Source organism: Falco punctatus (genome assembly GCF_963210335.1).
Source record: "Falco punctatus genome assembly, chromosome: 15".
In the NCBI taxonomy this organism is placed as follows: Eukaryota; Metazoa; Chordata; class Aves; order Falconiformes; family Falconidae; genus Falco; species Falco punctatus.
The window spans coordinates 17,774,303-17,797,113 of NC_137595.1; the positions used below are offsets into that span (position 1 = coordinate 17,774,303).

The 22,811-nt window shown below is 41.0% G+C and overlaps 1 protein-coding gene across 4 annotated transcripts in view; it reads right to left on the reverse strand.

Annotated features, from left to right (window-relative positions):
* TENM1 (teneurin transmembrane protein 1) overlaps positions 1 to 22,811 on the reverse strand; it is a 571,145-nt gene that overhangs the window by 98,483 nt on the left and 449,851 nt on the right. For 3 of the 4 annotated variants that reach the window (XM_080365640.1, XM_080365639.1, XM_080365638.1), the window contains 3 exons: positions 6,982 to 7,167; positions 5,846 to 5,869; positions 3,383 to 3,529 (listed from right to left, as the gene is read on the reverse strand). In XM_080365640.1, coding sequence (XP_080221766.1) covers positions 3,383 to 3,529; positions 5,846 to 5,869; positions 6,982 to 7,167 — 357 coding nt within the window. The remainder of the gene's footprint in view (positions 1 to 3,382; positions 3,530 to 5,845; positions 5,870 to 6,981; positions 7,168 to 22,811) is intronic. The other variant, XM_080365641.1, reaches the window with a different exon arrangement.

Sequence of the window (22,811 nt, forward strand, 5' to 3'; positions counted from 1 at the left end):
GGGGGCATCGCTCAGCAGGTGCTAAGCTATATTGTGCACCACTTGTTTGGCTTTTTCCCCTGAGTTTATCTTTCTCTCTCATCTTGTTATCTCCCTTTTCATGACAATTATTATTACTATATTTTACTTTATTTCAATTATTCAATTTTTTTTCTCAACCCACAAGTTTGACCATTTCCCGATTCCCCTCCCCATCCCACCAAGTGGCGGGGAGGGGGTGAGCGGCCGCATGGTGTTTAGCTGCTGCTGGGGTCAGACCACCGCATCGGTGCTTCAGCTCCTGCAGAACCGGGGCACCTGTGGAAACGCACGTGGCTCACCTTCACACTAACACGTCCCCAAAAAATCTGAGACTTCCTCCCTCCCAAAGCTTTTGTGCTGTTACTACGGACCAAACAATAACATTAACACTTCCTCATGCCAATTAAATTTGCCAAATTTACATTTTTTTGTAATTACATTACTCATGCCAAAAAAATAATAAAAAAACCCCAACATTATTTGATCCCTACAGCTGGAACTGATAAAATACTTCATTTTCTAACATGCTTTTTCTACCATGTATTTGAATGTATTTTTATATAGTAATAATATCAGTTTTTCAGTCTGTGAAAGTACCATATAATAAATCAACTGGAAACCACACAAAATTATCACTCTGCCTAACTCTTGAAGTTAGTTTGCTTGACATAATAATTGTCCAGCCTTACTACAGCTTTGTTCTTTGGTTATGACTTCCTCCTAATGAACTTGAAGCACAAAACACTTCCTAAGGACTGAAATACAAATGTTTGATTTAAACCCAACTGGAATGAATAAGACCTTTGCTAGGGCCTGGAGCACGGTCCCCTGGGCTCTGTGTCACTGACTGAAGGTGATCGCATCCTAATGGCTTAGGAAGTCACTACCTGCCGGGTGAGTTTCTGTAACTCCGCTGAGTACATGCTCTTAACTCACCGCAACTGCAGGCGAAAACATTAATAGTTCCACCTTTATGAACCTAATCCAGTTACTTAGCTTGATGGATGGTAACTCATTATGCCACCGTAATATTCTCATCCTCTAAGGCACAACCTCGCAGCACATGGGACTGAACAGGTAGCGTCATGTCTTCTTCCTAATTTCTATTTTTCCTGTTGTGTATGTCTACAAACCCTGAAACACTAGGAATCAGCTTCTGATTTCACATTAATGTAACATTGGTATGACTCCACGACTTTAGGGGAATTTTTCTAATTTATGCTTATGCCAGATCAGGTCCTATGAACTTAATGTATAAAGAGAAGTGGTTTTAATATGTAGCCATAATTTTCTTTTCTTATATAAAATTGATTGTGAAGGAAACATAATTACACTTAGCCCATCTGTAGTCGTCAGATTAATTAAATATTTCTCTCTGCACTTATCTCTAATTGTAATGTCAACAGAGCTGTCCTAGTCCATGTTATGTTGCCATTAAAAAGGAAAAAGAAAATTACTTTTAAAACCTGCAGTGAAATGATGTTAAGTGTCTGCCTTAAACTGACAAATTCAAGGAGATTTAGAGTTAAAACTGCCAGCTCTTTCAATAACTCACTGTTACTGCAGAATATAAAGCACCTAAAATCACAATACAGGGCAGTTTACACAGAGCCAGTTCACAGAGTGTATCAGAAAATGCTTTACATACATTACAGGCTAAACAGGGGGTTTGTGGACAGATTTAAGAGTGCAGGCGAGTGAGTCAGTGGCTCGGACAGCAGGGGAGAGCGCCAGACAGATGGGAGAGCACACGGGGGGCAGCGATGCCAGCTGTGGGACCCTGTGTGAGAGGGATACACACCAGTGCAGAAGAGCAGAGAGAGTGTGCAGAGAGGTGGTTGTTAGACGTCTTGGAAAGAAGGTGGAAAAGGAAGGACGAGAGAGGAATAAAGGTGATTTTGAAAGGGGTTCAGAATTGAGGAAGCCTTTGCCAAAGGACAGCATGGTCTTAGAGCCCACAGGATACAAAATCAGAAGGTCTCAAAATATATCTGTAAATGAGGAATCATCACTGAGTCAGAATGTTTCTATTGAGGTCCCACCATGACCTCAGTTCTTGGCCCCAAATCAAGCTTAATTTATCAATGACCTAGAACAAAGCAGACAATCGGTATACTAAGGTTTGACACCACAGCGGGGTATGAGATCTCACCCAAGACACTGAAATGGCCTGTAAGTGCGACACAGTAAGATAATAGATATTTCGATACAACTCAGTGTACAATCTAAGGAAAAAAAAAAAGTATCTGTGCTTGGGGCAGGTGTATTCACAGTCTGAATGAGAAAGCTGTCAGCTCCAAGTGTGGGGGAAAGCACACTGTGCGAGATGGTAGTAAGTAAAGGAGAGGACAGCAACAGTCCTTCTTGACGACCCAGTAAATGAGTATTCCTAAAATAGACAGGGAAAATAATTAACTCCCAGAAAAATCAGAGAGCAATGTTGTGGCTTTTCTGCCAGCGGTAAGTTTGAAATAGAGCCTGGATGGTTTTCTTGAAAAAAACGCACTAGTTCGTGTATTAGGATGAACTGCTGGAAAGGAGGCAGAGATTAATTTACAAAAGAACTGTTTTTTTCCCAGCAAACCCCAAACCTAGACAGTTTTAGAAGGAATCAAGACTACAGAGGTCTGAGGTTGGGAGCACCTAGTGCCGAAGGACCTGGTTCAACTGGTGGAAAAAAGTGAATGATTATTTTAGTACAGGATTATTTTAGAAGGATTATTTTAGCAGTTTGTGATACTTTCAACAACTACTTCTACATACTTTCTCCACCAGCTTACTCAACAATTGTTCAAATGTAGGTCCAGACAACTGCAAGAACTGCGCTTCGTCTCAGTGGAAACATTGAGAAAGAGATTAATGTTAAAAAAGTGTCTCTAAAAGCATTCTTTACACTTGCAAATGTATTCATTTAATGTTAAGATAAAACACAACTCTGGATACATTTTGACAGGCACAGAGTTTTTTTAATTTGGGTATCCATCAGCTGTCTTTTCTGAAATAGATGACAGTTATGAGGTAGAGCAGAAAGGCGATAGAAGAAATTACTTGCCACACCTTCCTTTTTTTTTTTTTTTTTTTTGTTTTTGTTTGGGTTTGTACTTTTTTTTAATGAAAAAATTCAAGTACTGGAATGATAGGCATGGCACATACATAATTTCTGCCTTGAATAACATCTAGCACAAGGGTCTGTTCCCTCACTGCACTGCTTCAGATGAAGTCAGTGGAACAACTGTCTCGAGCAAACAGACAAACATTGACAATCTGCGATAAAAAGAAAAAACATACACCAAAACTATAGACTCAAATGGCAATCAGGTATGTAACAAATAAACACGGAGACATGAATTATGTATCGTACCTCCATCATTGTCCAGGTTATCTCCACACACCATTTCCATGACAATGTTACATCCTGAGCCACTCCAGCCCACTTGACAAACACAGTGCCATCCATTCTGATCGAGAGTGCACCTCCCATTTCCATAACACAGACCTGGGCAGCCATCTAGAAAAGAAAATGTAAAAAAGAAGCCTTCATGGAGGAGTTTTCTTCTCTTCTTTTACAGTTGTAATTATTCTTTAACATTCTTTCATGTAGCATTATACTTGCTGTCTTTAAATGGTCACAGGTCCCTTGCAAGTCATTTATATTTTTGCCCAAATATCAAAAAATCCCCAGCCTGGTCCCTTCCTTTGCTTGCCCGAAAGTCATTTCTCAATGAGGAACGAGGATTTTTTCGTGTGTAACATTTTGTGTGCAGGAAAAAAGTGAGTAAACTTACAAGAAGATATTTAACAGTCTGCTGTGTCCAGCTCTTTCTCTACTTATTGAATAAGTTGTAGATCACAAAGGAAGGTATAGACATAATCAATGTTTATATCAAAGACAGACATGGAAAACGTTTAAATGACAAATTGGCATTTATGGACATAATCCTACAGATTGCAGGGACCTTTTTATTCTGTTCATAAATACTCAGCTGACTGAGAAAAAGCGAATTTGATTTAAGTTGGAGTCCAACTCTTTCTACAGAAGGCAAACGAGGGAGCATTCCCTTCCAACGTCCAGTTCCACTTCCTTCCCATTACAGCCAATTCAAATATGACAAACACTTGCCCTTGAGTGGCTCTGATTCGAGATCAAAACTGAAACAATGACTGTAGCATCCTTTGGATTACATACTTGTAAGCTCTGAATCAATAGTAATTAGGACGTTCTCAGCTAGGTCTCTTGCCTATACAAGTGAGAGGAATTGTCTCTTGGATGGGTACACCCGTGTCCATCTGCTTGCCTAGTTTAGTGCCAGCTCAGACATTTGTCAAATCCTCGCCATGTCACACATGGAGCCAAAGGACAATGGATAAAGCTCAGCAATAAGCTTAACAGCACAAGTGGCATCCCTTCTAAGAGGGCTCCTTTCTTTTTGCCAGCAGGGACACAGAGGAGCTGGGAGCTGTTCTGTACTTGGTAGTGAGCATCAACGCTTACGTGTTAGAGACAAGGTTTTTTTGAGGGAGAAAGAAGAGGCCTCAGTCTGCGTATGTGTTTGGTGGCCCCAAGATGCTCCAAATGGACTTTGGAGGAGCTGACCAGAGTCAGAGAATCTGTACGACTGCTCCGTCAGGTTGTGACTTACAGCCCGGCATGCAGCACGTTTCCTGGGGACTTCACACCAGACTCATCATCCCTCTCCTTCTCACCCTCGGCGCAGCTTATCAAAACATCTGCAAACAGGGGCACTGGCAGATCTGACCCTCTTGCTCGGCAGAGCTGGAGACAGGCAGCACCGTTTTCACACACCGGAATTCTGGAAGTTGCTGCTCTAAAGTAGCATGAGGTTGGCAACCACCAGATACAATACAAAAGCCAATTATTTGCCTCTTTCAGCCGCTGGGGAAAAGGGCAGCGTGAGAGCGCTGTTCTGGGTAACAGGGGTGTTTTTCCACATCAAGTCACTGTGCTGCTGAGTTCATTCATTTCTTGTATATGATCATATTTTGCTGCTGTCTGCGGTTGTCCTCTAAGACTAGAATTGTAATGAATGTCTACATGATTTCATTATCATCTAATTCTGAAGAAATAACAAATACAAAGTAAACACCCAGGTCTTTCTGGAATACTGGTTAGAGTTTGATATGTCAGCTAGCAGCACTTTTGCAAGGAGCAATGCGCATCACTGCTCTGCACGGCACGGTGAGGACAGAGGGACTGCTGTCAAACGCGGGGAAGGAACTTGCGCTGACATGAATAAGCAGGACCTGCGGCCAGGCACGCAAATGAAATGAGCAGCACCATACACAACACAACATAAAATGTTACTCTTGTATCAAATGATTTGAGGAGAACCATATCACATCTAGCATAGACAGCTTTTAAGAAAGTGTGCTTCTCTATCAAAAGAAACTTGCTTCAAGCACAAATGTTAAAAAAAATAATAAAAACATTTTTTTGTTCTCACGGAAGACAGGATCAACACAGATTTTTTTGAGCAAGTCCTCAGCTCTGTCCTTACAGCCAGAGCAAAAAACTGATTTGCCTAACATAGCACATCAGATGGCCGCAGAAAACATGCTTACATTGCTATGACTCTCCAAATGAGATGAGCACATTATTTGTTAAAAACTGCACTTTCTTCTGTAAACCTCTCTCTGTATGTTTATATGAATCTCCACATATCTATATCTCCATAAACAAATGTTTTCTCTGTTCTGGCAACTTAGCAGCACAGAGCTTAGACCAAACAGTTACACAAACCGTCCCATTCCCAATACTTTTGTATCTTTTCATCATTTTTTCGCAGTGCTGATACGAAAAACTTACCTTGAACAGCATCTAAGTAGTGAGCTTAAAAAAGAAAAGAACAAAACTGAGATGGATTGAACTTCTGTACCCAAATGAAAATACAGCCACCGTTTGCTCGTGGCTTGCCACCTGTTGGCTAGATATAAAGTGTCTCTCTCTTACTGCAGTCACATCTATTCCTGCTACTGAACACTGTGCGTGTGATTGCTCTCCATTTGATGACAAGCATGCAGAGGACAGCTTGGGTCATGCCTGGCAGTGCCCACCATTTGAAGAACAGCTCTATTTATCTTCATTATTTTGGTCCTTTTCTGGATTTGCTTTATGTTTAGAAAATCAGGCCGTTCCCCCTTCACAAACCTAATTCTTGATTTAGCAAATTTGATTTATTGAATTCTAACGTCAATGAAAGAACTATCTTAAAATGATTAAGATAAAGCAGTCTATGTTTTTTCACGAAGCAATTATGAGAGCTTATGCTGCTTGCCTTTAAAAATTATATACCCTGCTATTACAAACAATTAAAATGTTTATGAATAATCTTGCTCTGGGACATTTTAGGGAGAAACACTATTAGACTTTAAAAAAAGCTGTGGTATTTCATTAAAAATATAACTATTGCATTTGTATAGTAGAGTAATGACTTCTAAAAAGATCTGAAAGCTTTACCTTGTTGGGAATATTGTTAGAAGCCAGCTATAGAAACCGCGCCTCTAGTAATAAGTAAAATATGTAAATCCTCAGACATGAAGGTAAGAGTTTTAAAGCAAGAATTACTTGAGCTGAATAATAGCTTCATCCCCTCACACCTTGTATTTCTCAAACATTTTTTTTTCTTCCTGACCCAAAGTTCACACATGAACGCAACCCAAAGGTATGTTAGGACTGCGATAGCTTTCTTTTGTGTGTTTTTGTGCTTTTTTAAAAAATTAATTCAGCAATGTTATTTCCTATGAAGAGAAAGCTGCTCTGAGCTGCTGTTCTGCGGGACAAGCAGAGTGCACCATCCGTGCAGAGGCACCTTTTTACACTTGCCCTGACTCCGGGTCTCTTCTTCCAAAACGACCTCAGTCAGACTGATGCCTACGGCAGATCTTTGTATAACTGGTTAAGACCTGACGTGTTTTACTTCTCAAGGTACAAACCCCACTTACCGATGGTGCAGTGGTCCCCTTCCCATCCAGGGCTGCACTCACACTTCCCGTCCTTGCACTGGCCGTGTTCAGCACAGTGAGAGTGGCAGGTACGTTCTTCACAGGTTGGTCCCACCCAGCCCTCTTCACACTGGCATATCCCTCTGGAACAGACACCGTGGCTCCCGCAGTCCAGGGTACATAGCTCTGCATGGAATTACAGAAACATGTAACAAACAGCAGTTCCAGACTTCAAGCAGACTTTGCACTGATACCAAACGTAATCACTTTATATTAATATCACTCATCAGCTGGATCGAATACGAGATTTCATCCCCCGGTACAGACCTCAGCCAGTGTGGCTGCCTCCTTCTTTAGCAGTTACTTGCAAGACCATTTATTTGGTTGGGGTGGGGACTGCAAATGGTGGCTTTGCATATAGTAGGGCAATGGGTCTAAAACAGACAAGCAATGACATGCAGAAGTCTTTATCTTTTGACCGATTTCAGCTGAGGCTTTTAATAATAGCATGCCATGTCCGTTCCCAGGTCCCACCAGTGCGGTTCTGAAATCTATCATAAAATATTGCAAGGGAGCTGAATTAAAGGCTAAAGTGGCACATTAAATACACGTAAGAAAACAGCCTTTGAGATATTCAGGTGTTTGTAGTGATGGCAAAACGGCCTTCACTTACATTAAGAACAGCCACCAGAAAGGTAACAGTGGGAAAGAAGAAGAGCAAGCACCCCACTCTGATGACCGTATACAGCATCACCTGGCTTACAGGCCATGCAGATCTGCCTAGCGCAAAAATGGCTTTCAAGAATTAAAACTTGTTTTCCTTCTTCCTGATTTTCATGAGCCAACTGCTAAGAAACCAGAAAAGCTGTTTCAGGAAGACAGCAGTACCTCTTTCATTGCACTCAGAAGAATTTCTCTACCTGGGCATTGTAGAACACCACTTGCCGTCAAGTGGAATGAAAGTCCTGAATTGTTGCAATACATCACAATATGCCAATTGCAATTCTACTTCCACTTAGACTAAAAGTTGTTCTGTGAAAAGAATGGCTTTGTTATAAAAAGGTTCCATGTAGTTTGAATTTATTTAGAATAATTAGTGTCAAGAGACAGAATTTGCTTGTTATTCTGCAATTAACCTGCCACAGAAATGTTTCCTCCTCCTTCCTCTCAGAAAGCAGCTGATAGCACTACAAGCGTGAGCCAAATAATCATGTCTGCTCTGATTCCAAATGTCAGTGTTACATATTTAGTTGTGGCAAGATTCTTCCCTTGACAGATTTTAAACAATGATAATTTATATCTTGGAACGCTTGTATATGAACATTCTTAAAAGCATTTGTAGTGACAAATGCTGTCACTGTATATACCAAGCAAAGTTTTTAAAGTTTAAATTGAAATCTTATAAATTCCAGACATTTTAATGCAGAGAGAAAAGCAGTACAGAAAGGGAACTGCACGGTGCCACTGCAGATGTGCCGGGCTCTGTCTTGAGTTAAATCGGTGAGTGACAAACTGGAAGAGCATGGTCCAACACAGAATCACCTTCAGAAGCAGAAGGCAGGGTAAGGAACTTAAGATAAAATCAAGTAGTTGGGAAGTACTGTCCTGAGGAATTAAAAGAAATAATATAAAAAAATAAAAAATCATTAATTGTACTACTTCGACAAGGACTTGTGTTATGCTGGAGTACAAGACACACACAGTTATGTGTTGATATTCCTGCAGAAGAGTACACAGGGCACGGAGAGAGACTACTCGGCTATATTCAAAGGAAAACCCGTGCTGAGCCTGGGGTGTTATCCCTTGGAAGGACTTGATTGCTGCCTGCTGATCACATACCTGTCTAATGCTTCATGCCTTGGACTGCCTGCCCGCGTGTACCGGGAAGGATTTCTTCCCCCTTGCTGCATAATTCAGCTCGGCTTTGTTTTGTTACTTGTTTTCTTCTTGGAAACCTGAGACCGCTCAGAGGACTACAGGGGGGACTCGCTCCGTTATTTCACTGGCACTGAAGTCATCCAAATACATGCTTCCGTGACTAGGAAATAAACTGATCCCACCAGACCTGGGATCACAAAGAATCACCCCCAGGCCAGACCGGCAGAGGACCACTGGCATTATTTTAACCTGTCTTTATAGCCTGGGGCATGGGCTAAATCCTGAGAATTAAATCTAACAAATTACCTGCTGCTTTCAAGGATTTAGGTTGCTAGAGGGATGGCTTTGATCTCTCCTGATCTCCCTTTAGTTCATTATAATTATTGCTTTTGGTATTTTACTGTAAGTGGCAAAGATTGTTAAGAGGATTTTAAGAAATATTACGTAGTTTACACTATGCTGGGCTAAGTGCAGTAGATGGGGTTTTTTTGATTGAGTGTCCGCTACATAGTTTTTTGCAGTTGTGGGACCGGCTTAGTTCGACCGATGCCAAAACTTCAGAGAATATTGTAGGCATCAACATACAGAAGTGGCCATGTAGGCTGGAACGGCTGAAGTGGGGAAACAAGGCGGCACACCAACCTCCTGATCCTGTCAGCGGCTCCTACCACTTCTCTATCTGAAAATAAATCAAAGCACCATGTGGATAACCTTGAACACATCCCCACGCATGGCATGCACGCCTGCCCCACCTCTGCCTGCCCACCCAGCAGAGGCTAATCACGACAAACTCATCCTCCAAGCAAACTAAAGCAACAGCAGCATGGAGCCGAAGGCAATGTAGGCACATCCCTACCACCAGGAAATAGATCTTGCACATATTCCTGTTTTACAACCCCCAAATTAAATGGATCTTAAAATGTTTGAAGTTTTCCATTGTTTTCGCTATGGCTCACACAAGAAATAAAAAGTTTAAATGCTATTTAAGTTCCTAAATTCAATCAGATTAATGAAGTGGAGATACAAGATTTCCTATCTCATCAAAAAATATCCTAGGCCAGTCACTATATAGTTTTCACTCACAAGACTCTTTTTTTTTTTAATATTTTATTTTCCCACATAAGATCATACACAGCCAGATGAATTTTCCTTTATTTTTCACCTATGGGAATACAGTGGCTTCCTCTATCCCAGCCATGCTGTCTTGGAAAGAAAACACACTGGCACAAATTCTGGCACCAAAACTGGCTCTGTGCCACAGCAAATGTTATGTTAGTTGTCCTGCACCCAGTTACTCAGTTTTCACACCTTGTTTCTGCCAACAAGTCAGGGCACAGTAGCCAGATACCAGTAACTGACTAAAAAATGTTACAAAAAAAGAGTGTGTCAAACCTGTTCCAGCAAAGGAATGCAGGAATGATCTTACCTAGCTCTTGCCTTTCCATCCAGTAATGCATTTCCCCCCCTCAAATATTTAGTCTAACTCTTCTTTGACAGTTAGTGTAACAGCATAACTAGAGGCTTGTGATGTAACAACCTCAAGTCGACTAAGCCAAATCAAAACCAATTCTGTAAGTACCAGCTGTAATGAAACCTGGTTTCTTAGTTTGGACCAGACACTTTCTGCAGTTACCTCTGCCGTTCTTCTGCTGCTCAGCCAGCTCACACTTCATGGTCACTGAGGCCAATTTTGAGACTTACATTTGTTTCGGTGATTTAATTTGAGGCTTCAGAAATGCTGTTTACGGCGATAATGCATTCTGCCACGAAAATCCAAGATTCTCCCCAGACTTCTCATGCAAAGCAAGGGAAACCAAGCCCAATGTCATCCTATTAATGCTGTGGTAGGGCCTGCAGCTTTAATCCACAGCTAATTCAAACAACGAAGATTAAAAAAAGCATTATCAGTGCAGGTTGTGCTGTTTTCAAATGTAAAACAATTTCTTAGCTCCTCCCGTCGATAAACAAGTCCAGAAATACCAGCATAGCAGGGAGCCACATTAGCATTTGTGTTTGTATCGAGGGAGTGGGTTTCCACAGCAGACTAGGCAACAGGAGATTCAAGCAAGGGGACAGTAACCAAATGCAACAGGAAACAAAACAATAACTTGAAATAGGCAGAGTTTCAAAACAAAGCCAGTGTGGTAAAAATTCAGGCAGCCCTGCAGTCAGACAGTAAGTCAGGCATCATGTAACTGTTCTGCTCAATGGGGCATCTTCCTGCTTCCATAGCAGTTGGTCCTACAGGACTCAGAAGCACCCCAAAAAGCAGTAGGTGCTCTGGAAGGAGCCAGCACAGCGGGGCAAGGGCGTTGACCTGTGGGTGCAGTGGCTCAGACAGCCAAGCATGTCTGCTCCGATGGAAACGGCTATTCTGCTCCCTCTCCTCTCCATCCATCTCCTGGCTCTGTGGTCCCTGCCCTGGAGCTTACTGTCTGAAACAGTACTGAGCTGACCCAGGTCATGGAACTGGCAGATCGTTATTTGCTTTATTTTATACATACATATATGCTATATATATATATATATAATAGACACCTGAAAGTTTGCTGAGCTAACCAGCCCACTGAGATATCGAAGCAGCAACATGGGCTGTGCAAGGGAGGAGAGGCTGTGCACAGCTTGGATGGGGACTGTCCAGCTGGGGAGCCACGAGCTGTGCCATCCTCTGACTGCAGAGGGCCAGAGCAAGGGGGAGGTGACACGTAAGGTAACAAGGGAGGCAGGTGACAAGAGGTACAGTTTGGCTTAGTCGACTTGAGGATGTTACATCACAAGCCTCTAGTTATGCTGTTACACTAAATGTCAACCGTTCCCACAACGTTCAGTTCAACACACACAATTCATGAAGGCCCTCGGCTGCCTTGGCGTTTTGGTTTGTAGGCTCACATAAAAGCCACCTCTTCTTTGTCACTCCTCTTTGTCACTGTTTAGTGGGACATTGCCTGCCTGAGCTCCAGGCAGATCCTGTGCAGTGTGGCAGGCCGCGGGCTGGTCTGTGGCTAAGGGACCAGATCCTCAGCAGGCATGACTTGCAGGGGCTCCCCCTAAACCAAGAGTCACCCTAATTCACCGTAATTCATGGCCCTGTTTCAGTTTTCATACCTGTACATGTTGCAATCAAACCCAGGTTCTCTAAACGAAGGGCTGGGAAGTTAATTCCCTTATTGAAAACCAGCTCCGCGGCGCAGGGTCGCTGCCAGCACGCACCGACCGGGTGCTGTGCGCTGGCCTCAGCCGACCCCCCAGTTCCTTACAGGTTCTCATGAAACGGCATCTTGATCAAATCTAAAAATCAGAGTCCTCAGCCTTAAATCAACTAATGAACAGGAGACTGAAACCAGTTCAACGCAGTATAGAATTTGTACTGACATGTCCTTAATTCCGAGTGCTCATTAATCTTCTCGGAAGAAGGCAAAGGCGAGCTGTGAAGCGTTATTTGTACATATTCTTGAGAAGGAGACAAATAGGTTGATCATTGCTGAACTAATCTAAAAAGCATTAAAAATTCACTCCACATTCTTCTTTTTAATTACCTAAGTCAACAATAAGTTCTTTCAAATCTGTTTTATAATAAGTTTCTACTTGTATGATATGAAAAGGGAAATTAAAGCTAAATATTTTATAATTTGTAATGATAAAGGAAGATTTTAATGCTAATTTGACACGTTTCAGAAATAACTCTTAGAAGATCAAGCTAAGAATACAAAACTGTATGCAAACAAAAGTGGTCAAATACTATGAAAACACTTTCATTTTACTTTTCTTCACATTCAGCGGTGGGTCCTGTTCCACAGACAGTCTAAACCTTAAGTCTCATATTAATAATTCTGCTATCCATTTTTTAATAAGTGGTTTCCCATAAAGATTAGAAATTAATCTATCCTGACTTTCACCCAATAAGCTTAACTGCTAGAGGCAGCAAAAAATCACCTATCTAGGCCTAATAAAGGAAGTTTTTTCAATTTAAATATACATTGCATTTAATAAGCTTGCATGATAATTTCAACAATGTTCCTGAGCTTTTTAAATTACCTTCCTGCTGTGTCCTGGAGACAGCTCTGTTCTAACTTTCATTTTCAGCAACTGATTTTATTAATATAATTTTTTACACTGCAAAAAAAGTTCAAAATTTTAGTTTTAGGAGTTTCAAAAACACTTGAGCTTTTTTTTTTTTTTTTTTTTCCCCAGTAAAACCTAACAGAAAGTCGTCCCCACTAGAGAAGGTTACCTGAGAGAGCGCTATAGAGGCTTAATGTAGATGTCAAGTTTTACCTATCTGTACTAGAAGAGATGTTATTTTTGTGGTACAGCTTATATTACTCTCCCCATTTAAATATACTCCTTTGGCAATCTGGATGTTATAACTGCAGCTAATCTAGGCTTCTCCAACAGTGTTACCGTGTGTCCGTAAGGTGTGCAATGTTTTACATCCTTGGCCAGCCACACCTTTGCCAATAAACCCTCGAGGAAGGGCCAGTTTTGTAGGGGGACAGTGCAGAAGCACCGCATGGGCTGTGCCAGTAATCAGTGGCACCTGCTCTCCAAGGCCAAGCTGGAATTGAAAGGGACGTGGAAGTGTTTGCAAAACAATTTTGAAGTCTTCAGCTGTCAGCTGCCAGGGTTTGTGAATGTGTTTCCTTTGGCAAACAGGAATCAGGTTCCTGGGTGGAAAAGGCAGCAAAGGTGCCTCAACAAAACTGCTACACCTCCTGCCCACCCTTCGCACCACTCAGGTACACTTGATGGGAAAATGCCATAGAACTTTCTGTAAAAGTTGGTGCAATCAAAAAGAAATCAATAGGATAGATCATTAACAAATGACTGACAACTATTTGGCAATTAAAAACAAACAAAACAAAACATCCACCTCTACTGCTCTACTATCTACTATCAGAATACTAAAATAACACACAGTTCTGACATGTATCTACCTGCATAGCCCAGTTTACTTATTTTAATGCAGATATATAGAAAACGGAGTTGCAAAGGACTCCACATGATCATCTGCTCTTCCTTGTTTCAAATTCAATCATACCTGGCATCCCTTAAAGGATCCCAGCAACAGAGAACCTACAACAGGACTAGGTAATCCATACTACCACCAGACTATCATCACAGACAAATATTCTCTCAGTCTAAGTTTCTCTTACTGCAATACTTCTTGTCCTTCTCTCCATGCATCACACGCTTATACCTGACAAAGAAAAATATTAAGGGTCATCGCAGAGTACCAGAACAATTTGTGAATTTGAGCGGTTTGTTATATTTGTGCGAATAAATTCAAGGCAACACTTTGATGTTAACTACACAAATGCTGCAAAAGTACCGCATTGAATTTATCTCACATATACCTTCAAAATAATTTCCACAGTAATTTCCAAAGATTCTGCTCTTGCACAAAGTGGGACTTGGTGTCTCATCCCAACAAAAGACACAAAGAATGAGATTCATCTCACCCAACTTCAGACATCTGTGTCTGAAGTAGTTTTCTATTACAGTGTGTTATCAGACTAGAATGCTTAAAATTTATTCAGCTCCTGATATTTATCCTTTCTGACACTGTCATGAAGCAAGAGACTGTAGAGAGCATATAAAGCTAGGTTAAGCAGAAGACGAAATGATTTTGAAAAAATTCTCAAGGAGAAAACAGGTCCTACCACAAATTGTGTTTTCCCTTGTTCCTGGCTCTGAATGATGGTAGAGAGGCTCATAGGATATTACGACCATTTACAGTTTTCTGTGCATTACACAGACGCTCCTTAAAAAGCATTCCTTTCTTGCGTCTTCTCAATGTCTTCTACTATTTGGACTCATTAAGTACCCCCTTTCCCTCATGAGTACATGACTGATGCCTGTTCCCTGTTTTCTCTTCACTAGATCTATTGGTTTTGCTATGAAACAAATTAGTGATTCCATTAAATAAGCTTTTGGGTGGTCTCACTGGCAACTGCAAAACAGCACAGCTGAAATCGCTCTAAGTGAAGATATGATCAATCCTGGCGCTCTTCTTCACGGTAGGGCCGGCATTATCGCAGGAGATGTTCTACCGGGAGGCAGTGAGGCACTTTGGGAGGTCGGGTCTTCCTCAGGGAGACAAGAGTTGCAGAAAGGCACTACTGAATAGCCAGTGTCATCAGAGCAAAACACGGGCAATTCGCATTTCACCTGGCCAGGACTATTATTTGGGATCATTCAGACACAATTACTGCACAATGATTAACTATTTCTACCCAAGGCAAAACTTCTCCATTTTCCAAATACTGTTTCATTTTAAACCTTTCTACTGCAAGCTTCACGCAGAAACTCTTCCTGGCATGTTGCCTCACAGGTATCCGACTGCCTTTATCTTCTTACCACAGCCCGCAACACATAAAATAAACCCACCGGAACTAAAATGCCGTATCCTCAACTGTTTGTTACTCAGAACATTTCACCATCAATCTAATGATGGGTTTTAATTTCTTTCTGGAAATAAACCTACCGCCATCTCATTGTACTTATTTCTGATGCATTAAGTACTCTCTAAACAGCTCTTCTGTCTTCAAGTAGGAAGGCTGCCATTAACACCATTGTGCAACTCTAAATATATGAATGTAATTGCATTTTTTTAAAAAAACTTAACTTCTGGTAATGCTACACCTATTTTAAAGTTTCTTTTCCAAACCGGGAGCCTCAATTTGCTTGAAAATTTGTTTCTGTAGAAAATTAATCAGCGGACAGATAGAACAGTCCAAAAGGGCAAACACAGCAGAGGCAGGGGAAATGGCAGAGAAACTTTCCCCCCCTTCTTAGATCTTGTATCACACTTCCCTCCCTGACTTATTTTTCATCTGATGAAGAATATTTTCTTCCTGATCCAAATCCAATTTGTATATATAAAAAACCCTCACCCTTTATCGATTTTGCTGTGGTTCAAAATGGTATTTTTACAGTGCAAAAATTTAATCAATACAGCCTGATGAATCTGGACTGATAATGCTAAACATACTAACAGATATTTCATTTCAGGCAGCCAAAGCTCCGAAAATTGATACCACTGAAAAGGATTACCTGTTTGCCACTGGGCATATCTCTGTTTACCCAGCCACAGCACTGGGGTGAAGCAGAACAGAATTGTGCTGTGCCTGCCACACAAGGGACTTCAGCTGTGGGACCTGTCTCTTTCTTAGAGATGAAACAGGTTGGCAGGTTGGACAAGGCCTTTGTGGGAAATGTTTAAAATAAATGAGCAAAAGTGTAACCTAATAGCAAGGAAGATTAGTCTGACACAAGGGTGAGGAGAACCACACCGTATTCTGACCAGGACATTTTTTAAAACCGTGTTTCCCGAGTAAACGTGGAGTTTCCTTGTCAAATTTGTTCCTGTTTTATAATTTGTCTCCACTGTTTGATTTCAAGTTGTACGTGTTGTAAAGCAGCGAGATTACAGTTGTCACTGGAGATTCATACCCTGACTAACAAGCTCTGAAATCCTTCACAATACACCGAGAACCACAAAAGGAAACACCGTGCAATGTCTACCTGGCTCAATATTTCATTTGATCAGGAGACCAGTAAGAAAGCAGTCCAGAACAATCTATCGTGAGCAGTAATGAGCGAGATGAAAGCTATGGGAGCGATGCCTTTGTGTTCACTTGCAGAGGAGAAAATGCAGTCCACAGCTCCGCTGGCTGAGATGCCAGTTGTGTAGGAAAAATGGGAAACCTGTTGAGCAAGTGACAGACCATGAGAAATAGGAAAGGCGCGAGGCTTATGATAACGATGAGAAACATGGAGAGCAACCAAATGGCTTTGTAGGGAAGAAGGAAACAGTCAAAGAGATGGCTCAGTAGGCACACTTAATAAAGCTGCCGCAGGTACAGCCTGAACTAATACAGCATCAAAAGAAAATAAAAGATCATCAAAAGAAAATAAAAGATTTTGAGACACTTATTTTCAGCAAAGATTCACCAGAATGCCCGAGTAGACCAGGATACACCTTCACCTAAATCTTTCATGATACACAGAAGTACCATTATTAACACTGACTAAGGCTCTGCTCAGAGCATAAAGCTTTCCACCATCATTTAATTAGCAAATTTGATTAGTAGCATTCAGTAAAGAAGTAATGATTTATTTAAGCACTATGTGCAAAGAGTAGGCACCATCCTTAACTCAGTGGCTTACAGGATGACCTTGAATATGGGTCTACTCACAAAAATCGCTCTGGTTAAGTGCTTACCTCATGCAGCTCCCACGCTCTGTGCATTAGGTGTACCTACTGACTTCAGTAATGAAGATGTATTTTACTTGTCATACCTCCAAAGGGCTCAAAATGCAGAAGAGGTGCACACTGGTACTGCTCCTCAATGTATTACAGGAACATCTACCCAGTTTCACCTGTGTAAAAGCAATGGCAGCCCCAAAGTGGTACAGATGCCATTGTTGCCCAAATTGGACATAGAATTGTCACTCAGAAACTCAGAAGGAAAGGGAACACTGACTCACAGAATCCACATCGACATGCCAGGACTGGATGCTTTTAAAAGGCCATACTTCCATTTTTATCTTTTTTTTTTTTTTTTTTCCCCTTTTTTTTTCCTTCAGTGAAGAGCCAGACTACACGGGCAGACAGAAACAGTGGATCAACTACAATAAACCTTAGGAACTCTGTTCCCAACAACCAATTTGTATCGCAGTAAACTCATACAAGAAATTAAAACTCATTACCAGCTTCTAAGTAACATCTCACGTTGACAGTCAAAAGTAAATCCAGCTGAAGAAGCTGTCCTTGCTTGATCCCTTTTTAGCAAAAATAGTTTCTTGGACCAACTCAACAGCCAGGTGTAACAAGCTCCTCTGCAAAAGCAAGGAGTGCTGCCTCAAGCAGCAGAAGTCACACAGCGCTCAGTGCCTGCCTATGGACATTGCTTACACGGAGAAGGAGCAAACATTTCTGTGGTCACTGCGGTGCTCGTAGAGATGAGCGCAGAGCGAGATAAAGCCGCTCCCAGTAAATAACCCAGAACTTCCTCTGTGTCAGCAGCACAAACAGAAATAGCAACACGCATCTGGCAGCTGCTGTTCTGTCCTGTTGCTGCTCAAGCAAAGATGCAGCTCATGACTTGTGTTTTTCCTGCACCAGGGAGAAGCAGCACCTTGGGCACGGGACCCTGGCTTGTAAGTGAGCACAGCCATCACACCTCAGCGCCCCCGGGGCAACTGCCAGAGTGCTCTGCAGATTTCAAGAAGCAAATGAGTGCCCTTTATTATTTTGCTTGCTCTCTTCCTTCTACACTGCCTACCTTCTTTTACTAACTCATCATTTCTCCCTGGTCCCCCCTTGCCCGGGCAAACTGCTTTGCCGAGGCAGTTCTGTTATTCCCAGGACATGCTGCCCCGTCACATATTGCTTAAAGATACCCTGCTACGTCTTGCTCTGCAGAGCCGACGGAGGCACGGCCGGGCTGGCCACCCTTCCTCAAGGCACTTTTGTAATGAGTACATGGGTGACCAGAGCAGAGGCTGAAAATACAAATACGCCATGTGAATAATCACTTTGCTGCAGTCCATCAGAAAATGGTTTTGGATCACAAGGTGATAGATACTATTTTAACAATCTGTTTATAAAATAGCCAAGACTTCCTAAACTGAAGAGCAAAAGTACACTGCAGCTACAATCACAAGAGTTTATGCTTTATCACTGTTGAAATGTTCTTGCATAATTACTATAAATTTATTTTTCTTTAAAAAGTATTACGTGAGCCTCAACATGTAAGCAGGAGTGCTTAAAGAGGGCAGAGACCAGGAATTGATTAGATGTCTACATATATTACCCTTGCAACAATCTACACAATCAAAAAGCTTAAAAATGCAATATGTAGGAGAAAAGAAAGTCCCTGTCATTTTGAATTTTATCAATAGCAATTTCCTATTTTCAGAGGTAAGTTAAAATTCATAGACTCTGCTGCATAAGCATATTGAAATGACAGCTATTTTTGTAGAACTTTTACCATGACAATAAAAAAAGTGTTAAAAAACTCTGCTTTTCAGGGAACTGATGTGACACATTTTGCACCATAGATGTTCTGAAATTCACGGAAGGACAAAACCTCCAGGTGTTCTAGTGCCTTTTTGTACTCTTGCTCTAGCAATTCTCATTTGTGCTTTTCCAGCTGTGAGGGAGGTTAAGCTCCCTCCTAACACAAGAACCCTTCCTTAAATGCTGGTGGTAGGGTAACTTGTCAGGGTTTCATCACTGGACTTGGTTTAGCAAATATTTTGTATGCTGCTACTGTTCTGTTGGCCATCTAGGATGTTTTTCACCTCCACTGCAGCATCCACAACACCAGCAGAATGTCCCCACAACTTCTCTACTTCAGAGGCCTCTTTTATAAAGGGTTCTCGTGGAGTACAAGCCTTTCGTATTCAGAATGTCCATCTTGATATTTTCTTGGACATAGAGTCCTCTCCATGCTATTGCCTATCAGTTGTTTTACTATGGTTCTTAATCACTGTCTAGTAGATTGATTACCATGCAGGTGATAAAGTTGAGATGCAAAAAGGGATGTAGGCACTTAATTACAACTTAAATGGCTAAATCTAAAATTTAAAAACTTAAACCCTTTGCTCCGTTTACCTGATTTGGAGGCGCTTGAACAACTTTGGCCCCTGCATTGCTACCAAAAATCCCACTTATTTGCCTGGTTTTGCTACTAGATAATCACCCAGCTGAGGTCAGAGTACCTTCATGTCACCTCTAGTTTCACAATACATGTGATTTTACACAGGTACTACCTAAGGATCCTGATGAGCATTACTCTCCAAACAGATCTGTTGGAGCTGGTCTAGGACAAAACACAGAGGTGGACCGTTCCTGGACACAACGGACTCCCCGCAGAGAGGCGATGCCATACATGCAGAGAGGAAAGTCTCTGTTAGCCGCCTAGAAGGCAGGATGAACCGGACCGTGTTGCTGTCACCACAGCAATCTGGGGATCTTGCTCCTGGATAAGGGAAGACCTGCTGTGGTAGAAGCATCCGAAATCAGGCCTGTGGATTCCGCCCAGTGGAATATGTAACACCTTTTCGTGGATCAGACCAGGATTTACAAAAGCTGACTTAAGTAAATTACGTTTACATTTGAATGAGGGATATTTCCAATAATTGCTGAATGAGTTGCAGACAGCAATAGATTAAGAATCTTAATTTTCAGGAAGAAAAAGGGAAGGATGGAGCCATTATTTTTGGCATATCTGCAAAATAAGCAGCAATCAGTTGAGAAACATCCCAAGTTTCCTCATTGTATATCTCATACCCTTGACTTATCCTATTTCTTAAATCAATACATCAGGTATTTCTGGTTCCCTCTGGACCAATTTCAAGATGCAGGAGAATTAATTTTTATTGGAGTGCTTCTTCACTGCCTTAAATATCTCATGTTTAAATTCTCCAGCAACACATATTAAGTGTTCCAATCTTTAACTACTAAGTTTTTAATAGAAATCTTGCTCACCAGGTATCTTTTTGCAAACTCTTGCAACTCTACACGAGATACAAATCAAACTAGTAACACATAGGTTTTTTTCTTTTCAATGAAATACACGGTAGTAAGAAGACTCTTCCTACAACGTCAGACAATGAACAGCAGGGGAAATTTCAATCATCCTTTTAATTAGCAGAGCAGTAATAGTCAAAGTTTCTCACAAAGAACGAGGACAGTTAGATGAAATTAAATAAGTCCATCATTTCTTCAGAACAAAACAATGAAGGATGGTTACAGTGTAATTAAAAAGTTCTTGAAATTTGTCTAAAATTGGGAGCAGAGTAGAAGTACCAACGTGGAACAGAGCAGTCTACAGAAAATGCATGACATTACATCATACATCGAGCAAATTTCAAGGCCATTTTCAGTACTGCAAGTTGTTTGTAGTGAATATCCTTGTCCTTGGCAAATGAGAATGACTGACACCCAGACATTGCAATTTTCTAAACCTGAAGAGTTTTCTGATTGCAATGAAATGGTTTTACCTTATTTTTTCAAGTTGCAGTTTTTGATGTTTAATTTTGAAACCCATTTGAAATGTCTTGAACTATATTAATATACTGTATTATGCCTTCATCTCTTTTTGAAGCACTTTAAAAAATGCATACTTCTAATGATTTTTAAATTACTCTACTCTGCACATATCAATTTACAACAATTACAACATTTTGCATTTTTCAAAGCACTTCAGTTTTAAAGAGGTTTCATGCTTTGCAAGACACTGAAGGAAGAGGCTGCTGATCCATTTTTACCCTTTGCAAAATTATCACCAATCTTGCTAGAGAGAGCTTAACCAAAAATAGATACGCTAAATATATACCATCTCCATATAATCATTTTAGGATGAATGTTTTTGTGACTAAGAACTGCCAGTATTCTTTTCCCAATCATAATTAGGTTGCTTCAGCGGTATAAATGGATTCAATGGAATTATGACAAATGTCCTGGAGTAAGGAGGATGGAAAATGGCCTACTTTGGCTGCATAGAGTCTAGAGAAACGAATACAGGACAGAATGTCAGTGGCATCAGCTCTGTCACAGATTTCATTTCTTTTCAGTCTGTAATCGTTTAGGCATAATGCTGCAATTAATTAGCGACTCAGGCCTGGATTCTCACCTGAAACACAGTGGGATTGCATTGGTGGCATCACTGCGGTTACACTAATTTGTGCTAGCTAAGGCTCTGCCCAGCTGAACAACTCTGTCATCGATTTTCTCTTGATATTTCACTACTTTAATCTCAAGGCTCCATGTTAAAGGTGTCAATCTAAGAACAGAAGACAAGTTTTTTTGTTCAGTTTGTTAATGTTGCACCTTCAATTAGCCAGAGCTTCCCTTCTACTTGACACAAGTAGTCAGTACTCAGAATTTTGGTTTTGTCTTTCTGAAAAGCACTGCCTTATGCCTCAAAGGGAGATGACTCATTAGCATCAAGGGATTTTGGATGACAGCCTATAAATAAAGCAAAAAAAATCCACAGACACTAAGCAGAAAGTTGACTATATCGAAGTCGTGGTGACATTAAAAAAGTGTACTATCAGTCTTCCATCCTACTGTCACGTATGCAGAAAGATCACCCCCATACTGTACCGGTCAACTGAGCCATATGTTCAAGGTCTGCATAATAACGGATTTTCACATCGAACCATAAGTGGTTTCAGTATGGTGTAAAGATGCTGAGACTCTAAAATATACCAAGGACGACCTTTTCCAGCACAGGCAGTTTTCATAAAAAAATATTTTCTAATCGGTCTCACTTGGAACAAAGTATGAAATTCCTATTCTCTATTCACATCTTTTAGAGGAGGAGGGGGAGAGACTGAATGAGAAATGGAACCCAATCTCTTCCCCTGTCAGGTGGCTATATTGGTAATGGCCAAATATCTTTGGGCATTTTTGTGCTACTTGCCAAAGTATGACCAAACTAGAAAAAAACCCTAAAATTAAATGAGCGAAGTGATAAACAAGACAGTAAGGAATTAGTTAAGACACAGAATACTCACATTTATATTGTCAGTATTATCATGGGTCTTTTAATTTTCAGGGCTTTACGTCAGAAAAGCATTTGTTTTTCCACAAACTAACGATTAGAGAGGTAAAAGCACATGGTTTTTTTTGACAGCATGAGCTAAAGCCATTACAATGTTTGAAGATGATCTATTTGCTGCGTGGTAGGTATGACTGTTGGGGTCAATGTCTTGGACAATGTGGAACTGTAACAGGGCTTTTGCTGTTTCTTTCTGTCTTGGAAACATTTATGGAATCAAAATGGTGGAAAGACAGCTTTCCTCGGAGATACCTGTGGAGCTCTGCCTGAGTTCAGCTTAGCTTGGCCCGAACAGCTGTGCCTTCCTTACTTTTAGGGAAAAGTGGACACAACTCTCCTCATTCCTTGTACAGTCCAAGGTGGAGACTACAGCAAGTG